The sequence below is a fragment of the Amblyomma americanum genome, chromosome 5 (assembly GCF_052857255.1).
Source record: "Amblyomma americanum isolate KBUSLIRL-KWMA chromosome 5, ASM5285725v1, whole genome shotgun sequence".
Classification (NCBI taxonomy): domain Eukaryota; kingdom Metazoa; phylum Arthropoda; class Arachnida; order Ixodida; family Ixodidae; genus Amblyomma; species Amblyomma americanum.
In genome coordinates this window covers 182,972,214-182,989,001 of record NC_135501.1, presented here as the reverse complement: position 1 = coordinate 182,989,001, position 16,788 = coordinate 182,972,214, and the positions used below count along the sequence as shown (strand labels likewise).

Below are 16,788 nucleotides of genomic sequence, written 5' to 3'. Positions count from 1 at the left end.
TGGAGGAACGACTGAGTCAGGATATTCCGCAATAAGCGGGGTAACTGCGCTGTTAGTAACAGACCTCTGCAGCGCTGTGGGCGTCGTGAAACGGAACTCGATTCGCTCAGCCTTGAGGATATTGCGGTGGCGAGAACGGCTTGTGGTTCCGCTCGTTACAGTCCGAGGCATGAATATACGGAGCTCATTTGTCCGCGCGTCGGGTTTCACTTCCTGCCGATAACGGTATAGTTCGATGGTTTCGCGAGAAGGAATTCTGCGACAAAAGCAGGACACAGGAAGAAGAACACGACATGCGCTCGAGTTGTTGCGGTCTTGTTTCAACGCCTTGCTTTTCCATTTCCTTTCTTTAAAAGATGGGGGGGGGGGGGGCAGTTCTTTCCTGTGAAACTCTGTCCGAAAACCTCAAGTGGCCACCATTTTCGAATGCTATATTGGTGGTCTTCGAGCCAGTGACAACGGCATACCCAGCAATTCTGGACAAAATCATTTTTGAACGGGAAACCATTCATGAGCGCAATTTTTTTTCATACATTGTATGATTTCACTGTAACAATCAATATATATCTACAGATCACCCGACGGCAGTCTGCAAATTTTTATTCTATTAACGTTTTTGCTATCGTCAAGATCGTTCTCCCTTGGTTATCTAAGGGAGTCTTCATCGTTAGATGCGAGTGGTAAAAGCACTATAAAAGAAAGATTTTGCTACAGATCACTACAATGGACTATTACCTTCAATGTTACCGCAAATGTGTCTTACACGTCTACAATTTTCTAAATTTTTGTCCGAAATTGCTGGACTTGAAAAATTGCCAGAAAGGTCACATATCGACCTGGTATATCTAAGAGGCAAATGTTATATGGGTGACTAGCCCAAATGTATCGGCCCTGCTTCGCTGCTGTGGGCCAAGAGAGAAATGAACCGTGCAAAAAGGGTCAGAATGAAAATGAGAAGGTGAGATCGAAGTACTGACGCCAGATTGAGCGACGGACAATGTGCGGTGCGCAGTGCAACAGCCGGTGCCTAAACCTGCTCCACGAAAGTTCTTCACGGTTAGCCGAAGAGTGATGAAAATGGAGAGGCCTAAAGTTGAGCGAAAGGGAATTTTGTGCATCCGCCGGCGAAAACAAAAAATCCCGGTGAACACGTAAGGAAAGCGAACCACCGATGTAACTTCCATGATCTCCTCCGGGAAAAGATGAGATGGGACGTAGGACAAAGAAAAACGGGTTAAAGAAAAACAGGGTAAAGGGAAATCGGACATTGAAGTTTTACGCGATAGCGTATGCAGCTCGTTCGGCCGAGAAGCCGTCGGCGTAGTCGGCCCGCGTGTCGGAAATAACTGCGCGCTGCTTAAAAAAATCGTATCGTTGTAATTTGTGGTTCTACTGATTGATTATTAATTGGTGTGTGATAGGCGATTACGAAGTAATGAAATGATTGTAATTAATTGAATAATTACAAAGATCAAAAACCAAAAAAATGATTCAAATGTGTCAAAATGCTCAGAATGAAACGACTGTGCTTGATGATGCAAATTCTAAAAATTTAGAGCATGTAATTAATCAACTGCTAATTGAACAATTGAAAAAAAATGAGAAAAGCGTTAAAAAATGTCAAACTGCTCAGAATGAAAAATCTAACCCACTACGCTATCACGTCATACTCTTAAAGCAGAGTTTAAGCGTCTTCTCCAGTTTTTGGCCCAATGATTTATGCACAGCTTGAGGAAAACAAAAATGTAAAGTGAAGAAACGAAACGGCGATTCCAGAGCATCTTAGGGCGTAAGCTCAAGCGTCTAACTTCCCCATAAAAGCAGAGATGGAGAGGAACTGTCTGGGAAGCTTTAGCGAGCCATTTTTAACCTTTTATAGCTTTCATGACACAAAGCCGAATTTCAAAGCTTTCCATTGTAGACAGTCTAACGATCGTTGCCGCTTAGTATTCAACAGACCAAACCGAAAATTTATAAAATGCATTTTGGCGCCTCTTTAGGCTTAATAAGTACAGTGATTTATCGGGAGCAATGCATTGCTTCACGCCTCTCTTCTTTCATGTACACTATAACGCAATTGGAAGTTGATCGTTTTTGTCTCGGTCGAAGAGGACCAATAACATTTACCTTCTTAAAAGGCTGTTTTGATGAATGACCACATAAAGGGGACGATTAAGGTGGTAAAGTTCGAAGCTATGCTATGGGAATCCAGGCTTCGCTGGATTTGTCATAAAATAAGCAGGGATGAAGAGTATTTTCGAAGAATGGTGTTGGTGATGGGCATCGAAATGAACATGACATGGAAATGGAGAAAGTGAAAGTAGACAGTACACGGAGAGACAGACTAGACTTTCGGTAGAAGTGGGTGGAGACTGTGGAGAAGGAGAAGGAGAAGGAGTGAAAGACACAAATTAAAGGCAGCGACCCTATGCGGACAAATGAGATAAGCTGAAACAAGAAGATGGCTTCCACGATAAAAATGACTATTCGGAATAAAGTGACCTAGCAGTCAGCGGAAACTACGTATTTTGTTCTGCCTTCATGCAAATATAAAGTGCGTTAGACCACTTTAATGGCAGTATATTGGACTTAAAGGGATGATCACGATCAAGTCTTCGGGGAACGCGTAGCGGCCCATGACCCACTAAAAGAATTCGCTGCCTGCAAGCGCAACTAATCGTTGTCGAGCCGCAACCTCTCTAAGTATATGCTCTCCAAACTTGGAAGTAGGGGTTGGACTAAAAGAACAGTGCTGAAAATATATTCCAGACTATATGCTAAGTCTGTTACGTCACAGGAAGTATCCCAGGCATCCCTCTGCTCTGACCGGAAGCGCGCCGGTGCTTTTGAACCGTTCCGCGTCGTACAGAAAAGAGAGATCAATTTTGGTGGCGGCCTGCACATCCCGCTATCGAACGCTTTTTTTCTTATTTGCTGTCGCCTTGCCAAAGACTTCTGTTCTTTCTTTTCGTTCCTTTCACAACCGCGTTATCGTTTTGTCGCCGATCCCTCCAGCAACTCCTTTTTCTTTATCATCATTTTAATCCTAACTACCTCCGCTGCAGGACAAAAGACTGTTCCGTATCCCTCCATTTAGCCCTCTCCAGTGCCAGCTGCAGACACCTTATCTGCGCTAAGTTCCTATCTCATCTGGCCACCTAAATCTCTGATGCCCCCTGATACGCTGGCCCTCTCTTGGAATCCAATCCTTTACATTTAACGAGCATCTGTTATCTTGCCTTCATATTAAGTGCCCTCCCCATCTCCAGTTTTTTTTTTTTTACTTTCAATAAGATAAACCTAACAAGCGTTTGTTCCCTGACTCATTCTGCTCCCATTTTGCCTCTTAACATTACACCTATGATTTTACTTTCCATATCTCGCGGCGCTGTCTCCAGTTGAAGTCCAACCCTTCTCGTTAGCCTCGATGTTTCTGCACCATCGGTTAATGCCGGTATCATAAGGCTATTATATAATTTTCCCTAAAGAGATATTGGTAAAGTGGTATTCATGACCTACAGTGCCTGATGAATTCACCATATTTACTTCTTATTCGCCTAGTTATTTCACTTCCCAGGTCCCGATTTGCGATAGCTACAGCACAAATTATATTAAAGAGCATCCCCTATGCTTCTTGGTTTCGATATCTGATGGCTTCCGTCATTGATGTCGTAACGAGCGCCTCTTTTCCATTCCCCTGTCTTCTCGACAGCTTAACGAGGGCCTCGAATCTGGCGGCCTTGATGCCATTAGTAACAAAAGCGTGTTCTCGCACAGCTTCCGCCCTCACCGTTCGATCGTGCTCCTGTAGGTGGCGCTCGCGGTAATACAGGACGAACTACGTCCGCCGCTATGGACAAGGGTGGCGCTGGTAGACTCTCTCATGGTTCAGTTACACTACACATAAATACTCCCGAAAGCCGAGCATAGGGCAGCCGTCGCCGTAGCTCAGTTGGTACAGCACCGGACACGAAATTCGGACGTCATGGGTTAGAATCCCACCGGAGGTATGTGGTTGTTTTTTTTACCTGCTTTCTTATCAGAAGGGTTGAAATGCGGGCCAGTTGGTTCATAGTAACTTGAAAAAAACAGTCACAAAATACAAGGGACAAGAGAAGCAGCGTTCACAACACAACGACTGGACTGTCAACTGAGATTTATTAGACAAAGCATAGTCCCAACAAGGCCAGCAGAGCATGCGCAACAGCCGCATCACAACTCACCGCGCAAAGGGCACACAAGATACTCATCTATCGTGACCGTCCTACAAAAGGGAATTCCTTCCCGAGTAAGCGCACAGAGGTTGTGCTAATGCAATCTTGGCCTGACAAACTGATATGGTATGCTTCCAAGATTTCTCGCTCTTGCTTTCCCTTGCCTCTACCAAGAATGGTTACATTGTTGAACAGTGGATAACAGCCACATTCATTGCAATATCAGTCATCTTTAAGCGAAAAGGTAATTTGCACGATTGACTTCCGATTAATCAACAACATCCCACGTTCTCGTTGGTTTTCATAACTATTCGCTTCCGTCATGCATGTCATGGCGAGCACCTAACCTCTATTCTGTTCCCGTGTCTGCCTTAGTAGCTAAAACGGAGTAAACACAGTGCAAAAAAAAAAGACGGGACATAGGAAGAACACAAGACGAGAGCTTGGACTTTCAACTGAAGTTTTATTCCTTGGCACGCGAAAATATATACATCAGGCACAAACAACAAAAGAAAATTACAATCGCATGAACAGATATACGGTAACATTGTTGAAGGTGACAACAACGGCGTCATTATATTGCGTCCAAAAACCTTATTTCTCTCGTTGCTAACGCCAACGAAGCACTTCTGACACTTGCTTCCTCAATGCGTGCGATTTCTGCGGCTGCTAGAATTTCTAGGAAAGATTCAGGGGAGCACTTTGTTGACCTAAAGTGCGGTGAGGCGAAAGCCGTTAGCGCGGTATTGCTTCTTGTGTCACTGATGTGTGGCTAAGATGTTGATTAAGTACACAACTGTTCGTGAATCTTAAATGCTGGAAACACTGGAGGGCATTTGGGAGGCATCCGTCTGATTCGACGCCTTTCCCCAAACACTCTCCAGTGTCCTAGACAAGGAGAACTACGCATGCGTTGACAGGAAGTACCGTAGTCGTTGCACGCTCGGCTGCGGAACGAGACGGTTCAACATTCCTTTAGATGTCTTCATCAACATCGCCTTGACTACACCCACTACATAACAAAGGCAACTCCCGTATATCTGCATTAACCCTGTCCTGTGCCGGCTTTGGTTACCTTATCCCGCACACTTCTTAGCCTCATGCGCCCAACTAACTTTCTGCCCCCCGATTTCTTCAGAGTAATCTTTGAACCCATCGTTCTACTTTACATGTATAAATCCTCAATGATGCTCTGCCATTGTTCCTTTTCGGAGCATGTTGGTGACCCTATAGAACCCTACCATAGTGGAGCCAGTATATGCGGAGCTGCTAAATTGCTGCAGAGGACAGAGGTTCAAGTACCCTCCGCCACACAACTCATTACCACAACAAGAAGCAGTGAACTGGCGGAGACTGCAAATAGGAACATTCTTCAACCTATACATTCTACACAAAATGTACCCTACACAGTTCAGGCACACATGCCCATGGTGCGGGGCAACCCCCACGTTATACCACATTACATGGGAGTGCAAACGCAATTATGCATTCCACAAGCTCAAAACCTCGAGTGCGGAGCAATGGGAGGGTCTGCTCACTATGCAGCGAGCTCACAGCCCAAAGGGCCCTTGTGCAGCACGCATGCGAAGCAGCAAGGCTCAGCGGAGCCCTGGAATAGGGGCCCGACCTTGCGAAGAGGCCATACGTCAACGATGAAGACGACGGCCACCCGCTAATCTCATTGAGATTTCAATAAATCTTTCTCTCTCTCTCTCTCTCGGAGCATCACTGACTCGCTCTCCGATTCATGTTAGGAGCAACGACGTCGATCAATATCATCCGCGATGCCATTGTCTTGATACAACTTTACTCGACCCTTCTATGAGTAGTAATGCTCAGTTCTGGAGAAAATGGAGAAATTGTTTCATCGTAAGTTAAGAAATAAGAAGAAAATAACCCTCCTGAGTTTTGAAGCACTGTGGCGCTCGAGTAAGCGACCTTACTATAGCTTATGGCTGTCATCTTCGTCAGCATGTGGTACTTTCCCGTCGGCCCCGTAAAGATTGAAAAAGAAGAAAAAAGATTCGTTGTTAGTACGACCCTGCCCCTTAGCCGCGGTCAAAGCAATGAATGAAAAGGATCTTCATAGCAGTTGTGAAAGGAACGAAAAGCTGGGGCTGGGGGGAGAGATTACAGCAGCCGCTACGAAAGGAAAGAATGAACTCGGTGTTGTGACATAATGGGTCACGTGGGGCAGGATGTGTAGAAAGATACACTGTTTCACGTTCGTAATGCCGAGGAGAGAGAGGAGGTTTTGGAGGAGGGCAGGGGTACAAAGGAGAGACGTCTCAAAGCGGGATGTCTCAATTCCTCTGAGTACGGCTGTTTTTGTCGAAGAGTTCAGTGCGGATCGGACGCTGAGGCAGAGTGCCTCGTCCCTCGGTTCGAACGGTCACGTCTTTATCTCTGTTTTGCCTAATTAGTTTTTTCGCCCCGGCTACAAGACCACCGCCAGTTTTTGCGTCTAACTTGTTCCTTCGCTGTACAAGAAGCGGTGAATGCATTCTTTTAATTTTTTCCTCTTCAGTCTTCAAAACGAATCGATGTAGCCTCCTGCTGTCTTCGCCACGGCGCAAGCAAGTAGTGCATGGCAGTTTCCAGATCCCAAGCGTGAGTTACGTTCACTTTCGGCGCCTTTTTTTCTTTTTCTCTATTTTATTTGTGTCAATTTTGAGACCCATTCTGCTGTTAGGTGGCATGCATTTCCAGTCAGACGCTACCACCCTCTTACGGAACACGGGGGGGAATAACAACAATTTTTGTCTAAAAAGCGTACTTTTAGTGTTTGTGGGCTTTATTATGTCTAAGCCTTCCCCTTTTCTATTCACAATATCAACGTCAAATACTGACGCGATATTACTAATAAGTGCGATGTAAACACAACAAGTTACTGTTAACAAAGCGGTTTGAGCTACTACCACTACAACAACTTTGAATAGAGCGGAGTTTCTCATTCCGAACTTTGGGTTTATGGGTTTATAGGGGTTGAACGTCCCAAAGCGACTCCGGCTATGAGGGACGACGTAGTGAAGGGCTCCAGAAATTTCGACCACCTGGGGTACTTTTACGTGCACTGACATCACGCAGTACATGGGCCTCTAGAATTTCGCCTCCATCGAAATTCGACCGGGATCCGGGAACGGGCCTGGGAAATGCGGCCGGGATCGAACCCGCGTCTTTCGGGTCAGCAGCCGAGCGCCAAAACCACTGGTCCACCACGGCGGCCAATGAATCACAATTAAGTTTTGTTTGGATACGCTTTACTATATGCAGAATGCAGCTATGTTAGTTTTATTGGAAATTCTGGTTGCTTAAGTAGTTAAAGTCTGTTACAACCATTGTAGTCTCATAAAAAGGAGCTATTCTAAGGCATGTTATCTTTAACAAATTCAGATATTTTCTGCGAGGCACACTTTTTCCCAATGCACAAAAGGAATCATAGCGAGCTGCATGAGTTACTTTTCAGTGCTATACTGACGGCAAGTACGCCTATAGTGACGCCAAGTACGTTAAGAAAAAAATGCTTGTTTCTGGAGCATGTACTTAAGGGGACGCAGAGAATACGCAAACCTGACGCCTCACCAGTTATCATGGTTACTTGACTTATCTGTGGCTAGTAATAAGCGATGACTTGAAGAAACGGAAGTGAGTGTAACGCTATATCTCTGGGCGCCATGGAAGATGATTCGCAGCTAGGCGTAGAGAATGTTAGGAAATGCTTAAGTGAGTCTCGGGCTTCAAAACGCAGTAAAGACATTGTGTGCCTTCTTTCAGAGTGTTTCTTCGTTTCTCTGCAAACTTTTTTTTGAAGGTGAACAGCTTTTTTTTATCTCATGCATGCATGGTCACTTTTAGACCAGCCCTAATCTTGACGGTCCTGGGCCAATAATTTTGGAAGTTCCGGTAGCAAACACTTGTTGTTCTTACCGTAACTGTTATATGCTCACGCGTACATGCTTATTACAGCGCAGTGAATGTCACAGTAGTCTGAAGACATCAAAGTCTTTAGATGCCAGGTCATGGACAACGGGATCTGTAAATTAGCATAATAGATTTCTGTCTATGTATTTCATAGTGCCTGTTTTATCTAATCAGCAGAGCCCTTCAGGTTGTGTAGTTGATCCTGAGCACACAGAGCCACAAGACGTGGTCGCTCTTTGCAGACATTCTTTTTGCTGTACACAATTTTTTTATAGAACCGCTTTTGCCACTAAGCGGTATGCACCGTGGAATAGCTTGACATTATGTTTTCTTTGTTTTTTCTAAGTGTATTAAAATTCACAAATTAAAAGTGATAAACTTACTGCCAACGCAAGCTCTTTAACGAGGGATGGGTAAAGTAAAGTGAAGTTGAAAGTTAAGGCTGGTTCTCCACAGACTTCTTTTTTATCGCCTGACAACTTCCTCTAACAGTTGATGACTCTTGACAATGTTGACAAGGACAGGTTAAATTAGCGGGCCAATTCAATTTTCAGAGGAACACTGCACGAAAAAATGGTACTGGCCTGTGTCAATTCCTTACCGCAGTTTAACAACAAATACACTACTTTCACTGAAAACAGATATATTACAAGAAATAAAATGTCAGAAAATTAACTGCAGTGGGTGCCATGAGCGGACGACATCGCAATTCGCGAACGTCGGCACAATCTTTGTTTTGTGGAAAGAGGGAGGAGGGATTTTTTTTCAGTGTATATTTAATGAGTGTAAATTCAATGAAGAGAAAGTTTTAAAGCACAATTGTCACCGCAATCAAATCGTGTTTTGCTGCCGGACAAGCATCAACTTACCCGGAAAGGACCACGGATTAAGTTTTTACAGGGAACGTTATATAATGGCATTGTCCTCAGGATGCTTTAAACAACCCACTGCTTTTTTTCTTCTTGACAAAATACATTAGGCCAGCTGACATAGGGAGCGAATAGGCGTTGGGCAATATCCTGGGGCATGCATGTCGGTCTAAGGCGGGCCAACATTGGTTATTCTTTTCTCTGCGAAACGAGCCACACGTGCTAAAATGGGCGAGTGATGACTCCATCTACGCACAACGTTCGAGCCCCATTCGAACGCAGCGTGCTTAGGCGCAAAAATACGGTCATGCTGCTCTATGGCCCGAGATTTCAGGGCGCACCGCGGTGAAAGCTTGGGTCCCACAAGGAACTTTTTGTTCCTCTTGAGCCGGTGACAGCTATGAGCTATGTGTCCGTTGTATAGAAAGGCAAGGAATCCAAAGTTGAAAATGCGTTCTGCGTGCGATGGTTCACGCATAGTTATGCCACTGCACCTTGCATAAAAGCGCCTTTCCTGCCGGGTAAATTTAAAATGCAGTCCACTGCCAGCGTGCTTTTTCCTAAAACTTCACTCATCCAACCCTCTAGTTGAATCGTCAAATCCTTTGAATAGGTGTTGTCGGTGTACAGCTATAACGTGGCCCAATGCGCGCGTACCTGTTGGGCCACTCGAGTTGAACACTACGCTGTTGTACCGCAATAAGAGATAAACCCTATTTTTCACGCGAGTGGTCCCATCTTTGCCCGCATTAGTCTTGGCATCAGTCTTTTAACTTCAATGCCCAAATTGTAGGATTCGCAGCAGTTCTGCTTGACCAGGTCGGCTCTGCTTCCACCACGGAACGAAAGGGAACGTTCGGTCAAGCCGTGAGAATTAGGGTGCCTTGGCGAGCTGCCCCTAACAATTTCATAGTGGCACTTTGTTGACCTAAAGTGCGGTGAGGCGAAAGCCTTTAGCACGGTGTTGCTGCTTGTGTCACTGATGTGTGGTTAAGATGTTAATTAAGTATACAATTCTTTGTGAGTCTTAAATGCTGGAGACATGCATTTTGGAAGCATCCATCTGATTCAGCGCCTTTCTGCAAGCACTCTCCAGCGTCCTAGCCAAGGAGAACTACGTAGGCGTTGGCAGGAAGTAGCGTGGCCGTTAGCACGGTCAGCTGCAGAACGGAACGATGGTAGTTCGAATCCAATCGTGCACAAAGATTTATTTTTCTTATCGAGTTGAAGAGCATAACGGACGGACGAACGATATGACGTCACTTCCGTTATCATGACTTCCGGTTGGCGATGTAATGGACGGACAAGATCTCGACCAGGAGTTTGAGTCATTAAAGGCTCTCTCCTTAAACGCTCTTTTCACGGACGGCTTCTCGAACTCTGAACCCCGGGACTGTACCTTCGTGTGTCTAAGGAACAAGGCCGGAGAATGAAGCGCGCTTCTACACGATCGGACAGTCCTTACAGAGAGAGCAGTTATAGAGAAGGGATTATCTCTCCTGGCAGTTTCCTGCTCGCATCATCTCGCGTTCACATCGACACTCTCTGTAGTTTTGGCTTTTCAACAGTAGTTATTTCCGCTGCTGCTCCTCCCCTTTGCAGGTTTTGGGGAGCTGTGCTTCTAGCGGCGTACGTCCTGCTGCTAGTCTCGCCAACAGATGGCAGGAAACACGTAAGTGAACAAAATACTCTTTCTCTCTCACTTGTCCCTTTTGCCTTCTTTCCGCATTCTCCGCGTTTCGATCAAAGCGAAATCCGAGAGGTGCCCGTACGTTGTGCGGTTTCAATAAAGATCTGCAGGTGCAGTGAATTACTCAGAGAGTCGGCCGTACGTTGTGCGGTTTCAATAATGATCTCCAGGTACAAGGAATTACTCAGAGGCGCCCGTGTAGTGGAGGGCTCTGGAATAATTTCGACCACCTGGGAATCTTTAACGTGCACTGACATTGCACAGCACACGGGCGCCTTTTGCGTTTCGCCTCCAGTGAAACGCGGGCCGCCACTGTCGGGATCGAAACCTGGTACTGCGGATCAGTAGGCCACGCCCTAACCATTGAGTCACCACGGCGGGGGGGGGGGGGGGGTAGTTGATGACGACGTGCAGTGCACTGCTTGGGAGTGTGTTGCAGTTAAACACGAGGCGTGATCAGCTGCGGCGCAAGAATAGTGCCCTCGTGCAGAGCTCATATTTGAAAAAGCGCGAACGACTGACGGGGAAACACATGAAGAAAAGACGAGACAGGCGCTGAATAACAACTGGGGTATATTTCGGAAAAAAATCACCGATAAATACACCACGAGACAAGATAAAGACACTGCTCTCCAAGAGCTGAATCACACCATAAAATTTGCCAAGTAACACCTGTCACACGCCAAGAAAAACACCTAGGAGATAAAGGATGAAAAATCATTGCAAGGCAGAACTCAAAACATCAAACTCGCAAACAGCCAAGGTGATGGAAGCTTGGCTAATGCAGGGCTTCGGGCGATTTCGTATATAGAAGGCTTTCATAATCTCACGGACACCCTGATCGCCATGCCTAAGTAAGATCTTCGCTTTAGAAACCATTGGTAAACATGTGTGCTTTTTCTTGCTCTTGTCGCCCCTTCTTCTCTTGCGTGACGAGAAGCGCTTAGACAAACAGTTGATACTGTCTTTTAGGGCATTCTGGTGTTCCCTAAGACTCATATTAAGTCACCTTCCTGTTTATCCTATATAAGTGGTCTACCTTTCGATGTTACCTCGTGCAGAGCCCAGCGAAGCTGTTGTGATCGCGCCCCCGAGGGTTCGAAACCCAGTCGCGACAATATTTATTACTGCAGGTGCCTGTATCGAGGGTCGGAGGTCAAGACCCATAGGTCGAGGCTGCAGAGACCAATTGGCTTTTTCAGGATTGCAAGTGAAGCAGTGCTTTCACGCTAAAAACGAGTAGGCTGTGTCCTAGCGCACATCTTTTCCTCCCCTTTGACTCCTATACAGGCGTATTCGTGTTTATAGTGTAGCCAATCCTTCCTTTTCTTCAATTCATTGTGTGATGACCCCTCATAATGCGCAGGTCCACACGGGACGGAGAGGCAAAGAGACACCGTATGGCTCAGTTTAAACAAACAGATAAATTCAATAATTACACATGATTATGTTTATACATCAGAGGCTGGGGCGTCCGAGCTTACGTGCCGACGACTTCATGGGGACGATGGAGGGGCTCCGGAGTTGAGCTCGAACGGTTGCTGGCAGAAGCTGCACGCCGTCGGGCTTCGGCGCTGAAGGCCCCCTTGGCGAAAGATGTCGTCCTGAGCGTGGCTTCTTCGGTACTCCTTGTCGATTTTTATATCCTCTTATCCCCACACTCCCTAGGGTGAGGACGCCCACGCCGGAGTGGGGGGGGGGGCTAGGGCTTTCACTTGGGCGCACAAACACACCACCGCACTTATGGTCTCGCCCCCCTCACGTGTTGAGTCCGAGGGAAAGAAGGTTGTCGTCGAGGTAGCGCATAGCGTCGGCTGTGGTAAGGCGCGCTCTGGCCCGCTGACTGTTCCCGCGGGTCACCGGCCTCCGTTCTCCATCAAATGACACTCCCCCCTCATGGCCGGAACGCGAGGTCACTAAAAGGCCGGGAAAGTGGTCCCTTGTCCTGGGATGTGCTCGGGAGGGTTGATTGATGATGCCCGCCGTCTTGACACGGGGCCAGGCCCGCCGAAACGAGGCCCTATTGTCCCCGGGACGGCCAGGGCAATTGGGGAAGATAACGCCCGTCTCCCCGCGGCGGCGGCGGCGGCGGCGTTCGACTCGTGCCGACACTATGGAAAGGGAGTCCGGTTGTGCTTAAGCCCCTTCGTTCTGGTCGTTCACTCTCAACGAGTATGGCTCGGTAATTGATGATGCCGCTGTCACCTGGTCACCTGGGGCTCCGTCTACACCGCGCCGTCGAACGCGGACCCTCGTAGCACACACAAGGAACGTCACACTCGCTCACCCTCCAGAAGAATGTTCTCCGAACATTTGAGTCCATGCAGCTCCCCTTGTCTTTCTGAATCGCCTCGCACAGTGCGTCCGACAAAACACTTTTCGCTGCACTCAACACCACTGCACAACACCATATGCCTCCGCTGTCATAACTGGCGTCTCCAGGGGCAGCACTGATCTTCTTTTACAGATAAACATGAAACTCAGCACCCAAGCCTCTCCTTTCTATTCCAAACTGGACGAAATAAATTTACCACAGTTACAAAGCAGTTCCCACTTCTAGCATGATCACGGCACAGACAAAAATATAGATAACGAAAGGAAGTAGGGCCGGTTCTGCATGCGCTCCGCATGCTCTCCTGTGAAGGTGTTAATGACAGAAAGGTTTAACTACCAACTCCGTTATCTTAACACATAAGCACATAGCAATGTTATTAGCTGCGGAATTACACAATTCTAACCAGTTCACAACTCCGTTTACGCCATTAGTCCGACTTAGCTTTCCGATCTCGCAGCGGATATCGGCCTTCATGAAAGTAAGTCTGTGACCCTTAGTCTGCTTTGAGATTCGCGAGGGCTCGTGGAAGGAGCCTCTCCTGGCGTTATCTGCGCGACAGCCTCGCGCGCTTCTTCTTCTTCTAGCAATGCATGAAGTAAATCCGGTGGCATTCCGGCCGTCACCTCTGGCGCCTGCCGAACAAATGCAGGAGAGGGCGTTTCTTGCGAACTATCTGCGCGCTCCGCTTCACTTCTGTCCCCATCAAAATCCGCGCTTTCCCTTTCCTCATTTCGTGAATACTGAACCGGTGCCGACTTGAGGCGATTTGCGTGTATCCTTATCAAGCGCCGGTTCACGTCTCGGACTCTGAAGTTTACCGGAGAAAGCTTCTCGACAACCTCGCACTGTCCTCTCCACTTTGTCTGGAACTTACGAGCTAGCCCAATCTGCCTTTGGCAGTTTTCAATGTACACGCTGTCCCCCACATCAAACGGCGCGTCTCTAGCACTGCGATCGTGCACCTCCTTCCTGCGCTTCGCCGCTTTCTTTAAGGCCTCCTTTGCGATGTCCCTCGCCCCTTGCAAGCGCGATTCTAGCTCAACCTTATAGTCGTCCAGTGAAGCGTATGGGACACGACGGGGGCCCTCTGGCACTTCACTAGGCTGGTCCGGGTCTCGGCCGTAGAGAAGAAAGAATGGCGATTCGCCCGTGCTCTCGTGTGCTGCGGAATTGTAGAAAAACATTGCATACGGGAGCCACAAGTCCCAGTCCCGCTGGTCGCGCGAAACAAAATGCGACAGGAACCCGGCCACGGTTTGGTTCAGTCGCTCCACCGCGCCGTTGCAAGCCGGATGGTACGGTGTTGTCTGCTTCTTAGCGATCTTAAGCAGCTCGCAAACTCTCTTCATTAGCTGCGACACGAAGTTCGTTCCCCGATCTGTCAAGAGTTGCCTCGGGGGTTTATGTCGGAGCACGATCTGTTCGACAAATGCTCTTGCAACCGTGTCTGCCTTCTGATCTGGGAGTGCTACCGCTTCCGCGTATTTTTAAAGGTGATCTACAAATACTAAAATGTACTTGTTTCCGGAAGTGGTCGTGGGCAATGGGCCCATTATGACCATACCTGTCCGCTCGAAGGGAGCCGAAACATCTGGGAACGGCTGAATTGAAGCTGGTCTTAGTCCCTTGGGTGTTTTTCTTTCGAGACAGGAATGACACTTCGCACAGTAGTCCCTAACAACCTGTCGCATGACACTCCAAAAGTACAAACGCTCCACACGCCTGCGTGTCTTCGCTACGCCAAAATGACCGGCGCATGGCGCATCGTGAAACGCGCGAAGAACCCTTTCTGTCCACGACCGAGGTATGACGACTCTCTCCCAAGCGGTTTTCTATGGTCTCCCTTTCCTGGTTGGCCTCGTGCGCCGACACTGGGTGCCGTCTTTGCCAACGAAATAACCTAGCTGTTCGGGGTGAGACGGTGCGCCCTCTAAGCTTTCGATTATTCGCTTCAGGTCAGGATCTTTGCACTGCTCTGTGCGTAATTCGGCGGGGTCGACTACGGGGACAAACTCATCTATAGCTGCCACGGCAGCTGTGCGGCTGAGTGCATCAGCATTCAGATGTGTCTTTCCTGACTTGTGCTCCACTTCAAAGCAGTATTCCTGCAGGTGTAGATTCCATCTAGCAAGTCGCGAGCTATGGTCCCTGACACTCATCACCCATTTTAGAGGATGGCAGTCTGTGACTAGCTTGAATTTGCGGTCGTAAAGGTAGCATCTGAAGTGCTTTACTGCCCAGACAACGTCGAGGCACTCCCTTTCCGTAGCTCCGTACTTTTGCTCTGTGGGGCTCAGCTGTCGGCTAGCAAAAGCAACGGGATATTCTTTGCCCTCGATAACCTGAGATAGCACGGCACCAACTGCGAACTTTGACGCATCTGTGGCCATAACGAAGGACAGATTAAAATCCGGGTGGCGCAACAGCGGTGCACTCATTAGCTTCCTTTTCAGGGCCCCAAAAGCATCCTCCGCGTTTTCGTCCCAGCGAAAGGCGACATGTTTGGCTGTTAAGGCGGTGAGCGGCTTAGCGAGCTTGGCGAACTCCTCTATGTGCCTTCGGTAGTAACCGATCAGGCCGAGAAACTGCCGGACCTGGCGGACGCTAGTCGGGGATGGAAAATCCGAGACACGCCTTAGTTTCTCAGGGTCCGGTCGCACGCCGTCAGCTGAAACAATGTTCCCGAGGTATTTCACCTCGTTTTTGAGGAATTGGCACTTAGAGGGCTTCAGCTTGAGACCCACTCCTCTTAGTCGCACCAAAACCTGCTCAATATCGCGCAAATCGTTCTCAAAACTGTCACTGTATATGATTATGTCATCCATATACACGAAGCACAGCCTCCCCAGAAGACCTGCCAGGATAACATCAGCGGTTCTCTGCCAGACAGCAGGGCTGTTGGCCAGACCCATCGGCATTCTTTTCCATTCATAGTGCCCTGAGGGCGTGTTGAATGCCGTTTTCTCGGCATCTGCCGGATCCATTGCTATCTGCCAGAATCCCGCCGCCATGTCCACTACCGTGAAGTACCTGGCAGAGCCCAGCTGAGAAAGCGTCTCCTGTATATTGGGGATGGGGTATGGATCGATGCGAGGTACGGCATTTAGTTTTCGGTAGTCCACTACCAATCGATACGAGCCATCCGGCTTTTCCACCAATAGTGCTGGTGCTCCCCAGGGTGACTTTGAGTGTTCGACAATGCCACGATCAATCAGGTCCTGCACCTGCCGCTCCATCTCCTCACGTTGGGAGTAAGGAATCCTGTACGCACGCTGGTAAACGGGCGATGAAGTGCCGGTTTCTATCCTGTGCTTTATAACGCCACAGCAGCCCAAATCCAGGTTGGACGCGGCGAATACCTCCGAGTAGTCGTTCAGCAAACCAGCCAGAGCCTCCCTCTCCCTGGATCTTACGTGAGAAAGATCGAATGACGCCTTTGGAGCAGCCGAAGGACTAGCATGCTCTACAGTTGCGAGTACCGTATCGGTGGGCTCACGTTTCTCTATCGCAGAGGTGAAGAAAGCCAATGGTTTGTTCTTTGGAAGGCTCAGTGGCTGCTGGCTACAGTTAACCACCCGTAGGGGCACTCTGTGGGCGTCATCAACTGTCATGAGGCACGCGGCTGCCTTCAGGCCATTGCTGAGAGAGTCGACCGGCTCAAGCACTCCCACGGCGCCGCTCTCTACATCTGAAGGCACACACGCGTACAAAATGTGCTCTGACCAAGGAAGGATGACCGCCACATCGACCAGCCTGACG

The 16,788-nt window shown here is 48.1% G+C and overlaps 1 protein-coding gene across 1 annotated transcript in view; it reads left to right on the top strand.

Annotated features, from left to right (window-relative positions):
- The first annotated feature begins 6,565 nt into the window (after positions 1-6,565).
- The window catches only part of LOC144133127 (uncharacterized), a 122,328-nt gene continuing 112,105 nt past the window's right edge, over positions 6,566-16,788 (top strand). The window contains exons 1-2 of the mRNA XM_077665988.1: positions 6,566-6,824; positions 10,607-10,676. Coding sequence (XP_077522114.1) covers positions 6,802-6,824; positions 10,607-10,676 — 93 coding nt within the window. The 5' untranslated portion in view covers positions 6,566-6,801. The remainder of the gene's footprint in view (positions 6,825-10,606; positions 10,677-16,788) is intronic.